The sequence below is a fragment of the Macrobrachium nipponense genome, chromosome 37 (genome assembly GCF_015104395.2).
Source record: "Macrobrachium nipponense isolate FS-2020 chromosome 37, ASM1510439v2, whole genome shotgun sequence".
Classification (NCBI taxonomy): Eukaryota; Metazoa; Arthropoda; class Malacostraca; order Decapoda; family Palaemonidae; genus Macrobrachium; species Macrobrachium nipponense.
In genome coordinates this window covers 54,133,725-54,143,724 of record NC_061097.1, presented here as the reverse complement: position 1 = coordinate 54,143,724, position 10,000 = coordinate 54,133,725, and the positions used below count along the sequence as shown (strand labels likewise).

Here is a 10,000-nt window from a genome sequence, read left to right as displayed (position 1 = left end):
AACATAAAACCATACAATAATAATAAACATTAAAATTGCATACAATAATTAAAAGTTGTCACGCAATAGAATTCAGCATGCTACATTGTTGATACATTCTTATTCATCTACATGATCCATCAGTTCGGCAAAGCGGTTAAGAAAGTCTGATGTTGATATGAATTTGTTCTCATATTTCATCCAGAGGTCATCAAATGCAATTTGCTTTTTGACAGCATGCTTCCTTTGGTATCTGTGCATTTTCTTTTGTTTAATTAGTTTTACAATGATGGGAATTCTACTGGCTTCATCATGGAGAATACTAATTAAGAAGTACATGTTAATTGAATTGGTTTTTGCTACTCTGTTAATCGCATGGTGCCACCCTTCTACATCGTTGTTAGTCCGAACAGGGCGTTTGTAACAGCTCCAAGAATGTGGAGGATGCATCTCATTCCTGATCCATATTTTATTATAGTAAGTAATGAGATCTTTTAATCGTTGATCAGGAAGTGGCTGGCTAGTGATATGGCGAAAAGCTGGCTCTATATGTGATGGAGGTAAGTTTGGCAGCGCCATTAACTGCTGAATGAATTGTCTTACAGCGAGTTGATTAATATAGGCATTTTGTAGACCTAGTGTTTTTACTCTTCGGTACACTGCTTGGGCCCAGTGAAACCAGCAGCCATGAATGGAAGCCTTGGGAAGGCACACTCGCACTGCCGACCATAGTGCTTTCTCAAAATCCACAACAACCTCAAAAACTGATGTTGGTGTTAACTCGGTGATTTTTCTTAGGACAGCTACGTAGTCCTTTTTCTTTCTTCTTGACATTAGGACAAAGCACAATGGAACCCGTTTCAAAATTTCATCCTTCTTTATAAAACTGTGGACACTTAAAAGTTGAACAAAAGGGGTACGAACAAGTTTAAAAGTGCCGTCCACGTACCAAGTTTTAGACTTGGACATGTGTTGCAACTGAATAGACGTTGCAAATATGAGATGCCGTTGCCCATTTTCAAATAGATCAGCTTGAAGAAAGTCCTGGGGAACATGATCTCTGTTTAATTCAAAACTGGTATCTTCAGGGTGTTTTGGACGTTGTCCTTCTCTGGCGCGATTAGTGCATCTGACTAGAGTGTTTATATTTTGTAAGGGAACATCTGAATTTTCACTGCTTGGGAGTGCTTTCTTTACTATTTCCCCAGATGATGCAAATGGGCATTCCAAAGCTGACTTTTTAACGAAAGCTCGTGTTGATGCTTTGAGTTCAGCACCAGGATCCCCAGGATGTGTGTGTTGGTGGTGTCCACTTTTGAAGTTCATTGTTCCTACTTGCTGTGAAATTGTTGCATAGCACTTTTTACCACGGTAGCTGCATATCCATGTTACTGATACAGACGACTCTCGCTTCCTGGTGTACGTAAAACCCAATGAATCAGCGAGGAGAGAGCTGCCTTTTCTTGTTCCACCGGAATAACGCTTCATCAACTAATGAGGTTTCTGCAACTGGCGTGATGTTATCAATAGGAAGTATGATATTGAAGTCATTGGGTGTGTTGTTGATTGTTGCAGGTACTTGTGTTAATACTATTTGAGTTACATAGCAGCCATGCATGGTACTTAGCAGCCATGCATGGTATATAGCAGCCAGGGATGGTACATAGAAGCCGGTGGTACACATAGCCAACGGTACATAGACGCCTGTTCCCATATATAGTATAGGCTTAGCAATCTCACCTTGCGGACGCCAGTACCGTTTAATATTTGCTCAATAGTCACCATGATTGTAACTGTTGTTTTGTTTACGTTTTCCATATTTGTAATGACAGGTTGTTCTTGCACCAATACAAACCTTCGGTGTTCATGTAGTCACCTTCAGCGAAAGGTTTGTAGTTAGGAAAAATACAAATTACTTCCAAATTTGCCCCCTTATCAATACAGTTTTGCCTCTTCAAGATAACTGGAATTTGAATAAAAATGTTATAAGTTTTTTATTATTTACTGGTAAAAAGTCGTTCATTTGTGTTTAAATGCGCATGTGCCACATCGTCACCCACGTGTGGACAGGATTATAATTATGACAACCAGTTATTTCGTTTACTTTTAACATTTTTGTAGTGACAGGTTTACTTATATCATTTTAACCATTTGAATAACGCTTAGTTAAAATAAATACTCCTAAAGAAGCCTTGTTTTTACCATTTATTCATAAAGGTCTTCCTTGCAGGTCGACGATCGTGTCACCGTGTCGAATGGGGAGTTCGGTACGTGACAAGGGCTGCATTAGTTACGGACATTAGGTATTTTACTTTTTTGTTTATTTTCTGTTTAAAAAAGGTATTTTTCATCTTGGGGCATCTTGCTTATTCCGTAGGTTTGAATCTTTTTATTTTTATTTTATTTACATAAATTTATTTTCATTTTGATTGTGGAGTGTAAGTGGTTGTGCTTAGGTCTAACTCACCGTCTGGTATTTTAATGTTATTTTAGTTAACTGGTATTTTAATGTTATTTTAACCTTCCGTTTGGAATGATATTCTCATTATATTATTTTACACATATATACATCATAATGTATGTAATATATATATATATATATATATATATATATAAATATATATATATATATATATATATATATATATATATATATATATATATATATATATATATATATTCACTATGACGTATTTCAGCGCAACATTATGTATTATGGATCTTATGCAAAGACTAACGTCTCAATTTTAACGCTTCAATCCCGATGTCATTTTGCATACAGGCTGTTCCATGAACCAATCACAAGAAAGCCATTATGCCGTAAATAGCGCGTTTTTATCGGCTGAAGTATGGAATTGATCATTTTTGAAACTTAATATTGTAATTGATTTATGTATGCGTTCAAGGTTTAGTGGAACTGACAATTCGCTGACAAAAAGTCAATTAATTGTCTGAAGGTAGGTTAGTCTGCGTTAGGCTAATCTTGTAAGTCAGGCCTACAGGTTCATTCTCGCAGGGTTTATAGTTAATAGTGCCGTCAGTGCACCTCACGCGGTGCACTGTAAGCATTACTTAGGGGTTTTTGCAATGCCCCTTCGTTCCCCAGCTGCACTAATTTTTTTCAAAGCCATATTGCTTCTCCTCCATTCCAGTTAACTTTCTTAATTCTCGCTGTCCAACACCTGTGTTACGTATTTGTGCAAACCGTGGGATTGTCTCCCTACCAAGTTCCTGTCTCCAGGGATTTGCGCTTACTCGGGTAGTAAGCCTACATACTTCTTTGTTTGTCATTGTTCTCGGGGGTGGGAGGGGCGGCGGTTAGGAAAGGTTTATGGAAAAGCCTAAAAATTGCTGGAAAAACGGTTTCTCATTGGCTTCTCAATTCGCTGGCAGTAAGGTTACGAAAATGTGAATATCCCTGAACTAGAACGTGATTACTTTCCTCTCTTCACTGTCAGAACTTTGTCTCTTAATTTGGTGACTGAGAATCCTTTAACCCAATTTGTAGCAATCTACTGCCAGTGGCTGTTAAATCTGGTAGTTCTTAAGAGGTCTCTGATTTGGTGACTGAGAATCTTTTAACCCAATATGTAGCCTTAAGCAATCTATTGGTAGTGGCTGTTAAATCTGGTAGATTTTAGAGGATTGCATTAGTCCATACTGCTCTTCTGGATAGCCACTTTACTGGCTACTTTCCTTGCCTCCTTTCCATTCACTCCTGGCATCCATTGCTGAACTTGAGAATCTCTTGTCATTGTCAATATATGTTATAGTAAGATAGTGAAACCAGGGATTTTACGAAATCCATGAAATTTTCAGGTAATCCGGGAAATCACCAGTTTACGCTGAAACATTTGATCTCCATGGTATAGTACTAAACACAGCAGGACAATGATACATCTACACTTTTTTTGCCATGTTTATTGCTAGTCACTCAGGAATCAAATATGTGTTTATTACTAGCCCCTTGGGGATCAAATGTGTTTCGCCCTGTGTAGTACTAGTCCCTCAGGGACCAAATGTGTTTTGCTGTGTGTGTAGTACTAGCCCCTCGGGGATCAAATGTATTTGCCGTGTGTAATACTAGCCCCTCAGGGATCAAATGTGTTTCGCCGTGTGTAGTACTAGCCCCCGCCCCTCTGAGATCAAATGTCTCGCTGTGTGTAGTATTAGCCCCCTCGGGAATAAAATGTGTTTTGCCGTATGTAGCACTAGCCCCCTCAGGAATCAAATGTGCTTTGCCGTGTGTAGTACTAGCCCCCTCGGGAATCAAATAATTTTGCCGTGTGTAGTACTAGCCACTTGGGGATAAAATGTGTTTTGCTGTGTGTGGTATTAGCCCCCTTGGGGATAAAATGTGTTTTGCCGTGTGTAGTACTAGCCCATCGGGGATAAAGTTTGCTCTGCCGTGTGTAGTACTAGCCTCATGGGTATCAAATGTGTTTCACTGTGCGTAGTACTAGCCTCTCGGCGATCAAGTGTCCCTAAGTGAATTGGTGATTTCACGAATTCCCTGAACATTTCAGGCCTTTCGTGAAATAATCCCTGGTTTCACAGTCCTACCGTAAATATTATATAAGTATTTAAGGTTCACTTTATGTTCAAAAGTGTGATGTGATGATTAAGTGCTGGCGCTGGGAAAGTTATTGAATAAAAAAATAAAAAATAAAAAAACTCGATCAGACAGCTTGAATCATAATTTAGTTCTTGGTTTAAATTGTAGTTAGGGTTGTTGATATGCATTTTTCTTGGAGTAAGTATTGGTAGGTTGTTGTAATATCTGAATATACATTTTTTTTTTTTTAAATGTTGGAGAACCAGATGCTTTCAAGAGATTATTTAGTCGATGCTGCTTTTCAAAGGCTTGTAGTGCTAAACGAAGTATGGTAAATTTGTAAACTAGACGGTCGCACGAAGGTATCTTTTATTGATATAATTTGTCAACCACACAATATAGAAAGGGTGTATATACTATACTTGATCTCCGAGGGGCTAGTACTAAACACGGCGTCCCAAGGAGCTTTTTAGTAGTAGTGCACCTCGGGAGTAGGTGACGCTTAGAAAGATAACTAGCCAAAATCGCACCGATTATTCTTGGGGAGTCCTTGATGTATTATTTATGGTCTGGTAGGTAGGAAAATTCTCGGGCATTCTATTGAAGAGTCAGAGATGTGTATTTCTGGTGATAGAAGTTCACTCTCGACGTATTTCGGAAAATTTTCGGGCATTCCACTGAAGAGTCAGAGATGTGTATTTCTGGTGATATAAGTCACTCTCGACGTAGTTCGGAAGTCACGTGAAGCCGTTGGTCCCGTTGCTGAATAACCACTGGTTCCATGCAACGTAAAAACACCATACAAACAAACAACAACAAAAGCAGTTTTTTGCCCTTTGGGTCACTACATTTGAAAATTTGGTTGCGTAAAGTGTTAACACAATTCACAGGACAACTCTTTAAAGTCTTCCTTACAGTCTTAACCTTGTTTGAAAGATGAATTGTCTATGGCCTCAAGTAGAGTTTCCATAGGGCGGTTTCTTGACCGTGTTTTCTCATTAGTTTTCATATGCTGACGACACACACACACACACACACACACACACACACACCGCAGTGATTTACCACGAGGGGATTTTGTTTTGAGGTTTGGTACTGTCGGAAGATTGATCTTTTTGAAGGGTGTGTTCGTGGAAAAGGCTAAGTTCGTAGACAAGCTAGTTCGTCAACTCGTGTTGGTGTTGGGGTACCATTCAGACAAATGTCCCTTTCATTCTACGAGAGAATGACTTAGAATCACTTGTGCTGCTTAGAAATGAAAGCTATAAAAATGGTAGTACCTAGAAATGAAAGCTGTGGCTCTTAAAGATGAAAGGTATAGAAATGGTTCTTGGAATGATAGCTTATAAAAATGGTACTTAGAATGAAAGCTATAGAAATGAAAGTTATTAAAAATGGATCTTAGAAATGAAAGGTATAAAAATGGCTCGTAGAAATTAAAGTTATATAAATGGTTCTTAGAAATGAAAGCTATAGAAATGGCTCTTAGAAATGAAAGCTGTAAAAATGGTTCTTAGAAATGAAAGCTATATAATTGGTACTTAGAAATGAAGGCTATAAAAATGGTGCTTAGGAATGAAAGCTATAGAACTGGTACTTGAAAGTGAAAGCTATAAAAATGGTACTGAGAAATGAAAGCTGTAGAAATGGTTCTTAGAAATGAAAGATATAGAATTGGTACTTAGAAATGTAAGCTTTTGGAAAGTGCCTGGCAAGTAGTTGCTTTTAATCTACTTTAAATACAAAAAATATTGTTTTTAATGTCAGTAGCGAATTATTACAGTTATAATTATATTGCCTCCAAATTGCGCCCCACTGAGAATTTCAGATGCACAATGTTCATCTTCACGCTGCCCACTGTAGACGTTACTCAGGAATCGATGCAACTTCAATTCGTCCCGTAACCATGATTTCAACATTATTCTAACGTAATATTCTGCGTTGAATGTCCTCATAAGTCCCAGGGCTTAGCCTGTGGCCTAGATTTTATGTTACAATTCCATAATTTTCATGCAGCTGCAGGATTTACTGGCACTATAATTTCATCCATATTCGATGATTTTCATAATTTTTTTTTCCACTTTCAGATCGCAGTCTTCGTTAGGTAAGTGGTTTTATGCCATGTGTACCTGGAGTCTTATCAAAAAAGTATTTCGATAATTTTATTTTTTTAATATTTCCTTGGAATATTTGAAGTTTCAATTTAATATTGATTAAAACTAATTTTTTTGAAGTAAAGTACTTTTTGAAAAGTATTAGCTTATTTTGATTGAAACAAACCCGCATTATTGTAAAAAGTAATTTTTAAAAAAGTATCCTAGCTGTCAAAACTATAGTATTTTTTTTATCTTGTGATGCCAAACAAAAACTTCACAAATTTATCTTTTGGAAGCTGAGCAAACACTGAACTTGATTAACCTAATTCCGGGTTGGTCTTATGGTTGTCAACATTTTTCGGTTTCTTTTTATACAGTTTGGTTGTGCCTATGTTGAAATTTGTCTGTATTTGTGGTAGTCATATTTGTTAGCAGTTTAAAAAAAAAATTTTGCATGTATGAATTATTATTATTATTATTATTATTATTATTATTATTATTATTATTATTATTATTATTATTATTATTATTATTGTTAATATGTTTTGCATTAATGATTTACTGCATTATTACATTGTTATATTTATGATTTTGATATTTGCTCGTTTTTGATAAATGTCATTTGTTGTTATTTCATTGATGTCTTTTGTATTTATGAGGTTATGCAATTGTTCTGTGAATTTCTATTGTAAATGTATTTAACAAAATATTAAATAGTAGAGTAATTCTTAATAATGCGTGACTCCAGTACAACATGGTATAAAACTTGGGTGCCTAGAACGATTTGCTTTCAATACTAGACAATTGAAAAGGCTTTTTAAAATCTGAATTTAACTACGGTTAATGTAAAGTTTGAAAAAAAAATGTTTCCTTTGAAAAAAATTTTAGTGAAAAAATATAATTATTTGCTTGTTGATAGTCTATAAGTTGCTTGAATTAATTTCTCATGTTCCTGGATCTGTAATTTTGATTTTAATCTTTTAATCTCCGCAAGAACTTTTAAAGCAAACCCTTTTCTTCACAACTTTGAAACAAACAAAGACCCGAGTTTTGGTAATGCCGACTTTTTGAAAACAGTAAACTGAAGCAAGTTTAAAACCATTCCTTGATTTGCATTTTAAATGACAAATCGTTCTGGGCAGTCACCGCCCCCCACCCCCCATCGATAAGGATCGCAGAGGTATGTGAGCCGAGTTATTCCGACTAATTCTTCTTCCTTCAGCTACAGGTTGCGAGCGCGCTACTATCTAGCTAGCGATAGGTAGAAGTAGCTGGTTAAAGATTCAACGTAGTGACTAACGCGACCGTTTGATTAATGACCGAATAGAGCCTTTGCGCTGCTTTGCCAATCGGTCAACAGTCAGTCAAACAGGAGTCAATCACAATCAGTTAGGCAATTAATCAATCAATCAATCTCTTGTATAGCCACTTTCTTTCATTGTTATATATTCATTTCCACGATTCATTCTATAGAGGAGAGGCCGTTTTCCTCTTAAATAGTCACTTGAATTGGCTACTCTTTGGCCACTATAAAGATTGATTATCACTTCTCTGTGGCCGTTTCGTAGCCGATGGCTGCTCATGCCAGGGTATTTGCAGTTGATGTAGAAGGTTATTGTTGATTAGAACTCCCTTGACCTAGCGCGATTTTCACCAAATGTTCACAGGGTTCGAATCGCTGGGGTTTGGGGTGGGGGTTGTTAGATACACGTGAAGTCTGCGTTAGGTCAGGAAGCTCTGTCAAGGTCAAGGTCATTTGAATTTGTATTTTTTTAATGTATAATTATGGCTTGATGGTACATATAAAGTCACATGGTTAAAGTTTTTACGTTTTGAATGGTTGCACATAATGGCAATAAGTTTTTTGTCTTATTTTTGCCAGTCACAAAACTGACATGATTTCTGATCCATTACAGATAATCTTGCCAGGAATAGAAAATTAGCTATTAAACTGGAAATAACTGCATTGGAATGATAATTCAATAAGTGACGTCATGATCGGCAAAAGCTTATTGTTATTTACGCGGAATCGATCCAAACTCAAAGCGAAATTTGCAAAAGCGTCCAAGGTAAACGACGTGGCTATACGAGTTGTTCAACCGCGTGTTTAGAGTAGTTATTAGCTGTTCGGTTACTCTTGAAATCAAAAGATTAAATGAAAGTGGTCCGATAGGTCATGGTAGTTACGGAGAAGATCGACGACCTGAGGAACCCCCATTTGAGACGAGGTCAGAAGAGGTCACCACTGGGAATCTCCAAGACTTCGTATAGACTAAATTGGTAAGTTTACGCGACTTTATTTTTTGTTTCCGTATTTTGTTGTTTTGCTTCATTGAGAATAATTCAAAGTCATTTTTTAAAGAGCCAATTCCGAGAACCTTGAAAGCATTCATTCTTCACTGATTTAAAGTACCGTAAATTTTGTTGTCTTTTGCATTATGGACGATCTCTTGTCTTTTTTTTTTTCCTGGTCCTTATAGAATTAAAGTAAAGCTTTGTAAAATAAGAAACATTTTAGTTTTGCCTATTTCCAGTTCGTTGAAACCAGATTCTTGAAGTTAAGCCTTTAGATATTTTCCATTTATGAAGTCAGATTTATTTATTTATTATTAGTATTTTTTTATTTATTTTGCTTTTGTGTCCCTCTTCTAATGTTGCCTTTCGAGGTTCTCTTTCCAGACAGCCTTCTACGCTTCGCTCCTCGAGGATTTGCTTCGGTCACCTCGTTTTCCCTGTCCTTCATCCCATACACACGTCCTGTCTTGACCCATAACCTTATCCTATAGCATTCCTAAGCATCCCCTCCTCCTTTCTGGTTCCCGACGGGATTAAAAGGTTTGTAACCTAAGCCGGAACGCCCGAGTGATCCCATATCCTTCCCCCTTCCCCCTCACTTCCGATCCATCTTGAAGTCACCGCCAAATAACCCTCTCATGACGAGGCCATTCGTCTCGTCCCTTGTGGAAGTCCTGAGGAAAATGGTCGACCCGCTGATTGCATTAAGTATTGGCCCTTTAAAGGTGGCAAGAAAGGGCGAGTAACTTCCTCCTGATGACAATGGGGGAGCAACAGGTTGTAATCTTAGGGTAGGAACGAGTAATGCCCCGCCATAAATAATAATTAGTTCTCAGTAAGCAGCGAATCATGGCTGTATGTGGTAGCCACGATCAACGCCAGAGATCGAGAGGAAACGGAACTTGGATTACCGCACGAAGAAAATTATCATCAGTATTCAGAGAGAGGTGAGTATCCTTCGTTTCGAACCACTTTGTAATAAAATAAAATGGTTATATATATAACATGGGTGCATTTCGAACTGGTACGTCATAATATTACTAAGGAACTGTACGTATGCTTTTAAATGATTTGG

The 10,000-nt window shown here is 37.2% G+C and overlaps 1 protein-coding gene and 1 long non-coding RNA gene across 6 annotated transcripts in view; one reads left to right on the top strand and one right to left on the bottom strand.

The window, feature by feature from the left end:
* LOC135209259 (uncharacterized) overlaps nt 1–10,000 on the top strand; it is a 458,718-nt gene that overhangs the window by 5,458 nt on the left and 443,260 nt on the right. For all 5 annotated transcript variants that reach the window (XR_010313339.1, XR_010313336.1, XR_010313335.1 and 2 more), the window contains exons 2-5: nt 2,210–2,282; nt 6,622–6,638; nt 8,804–8,910; nt 9,310–9,872. This is a non-coding gene — a long non-coding RNA (uncharacterized LOC135209259). The remainder of the gene's footprint in view (nt 1–2,209; nt 2,283–6,621; nt 6,639–8,803; nt 8,911–9,309; nt 9,873–10,000) is intronic.
* Nucleotides 100–1,442, bottom strand: LOC135209012 (uncharacterized). Its single transcript, XM_064241546.1, has one exon. It carries the CDS (start codon nt 1,303–1,305, stop codon nt 100–102), a length of 1,206 nt encoding a protein of 401 aa, XP_064097616.1. The 5' UTR covers nt 1,306–1,442.

What these genes read in the sequence shown, in the direction of transcription:
- LOC135209012 (XM_064241546.1), bottom strand. Translation starts at nt 1,305, where the DNA reads ATGAACTTCAAAAGTGGACACCACCAACACACACATCCTGGGGATCCT.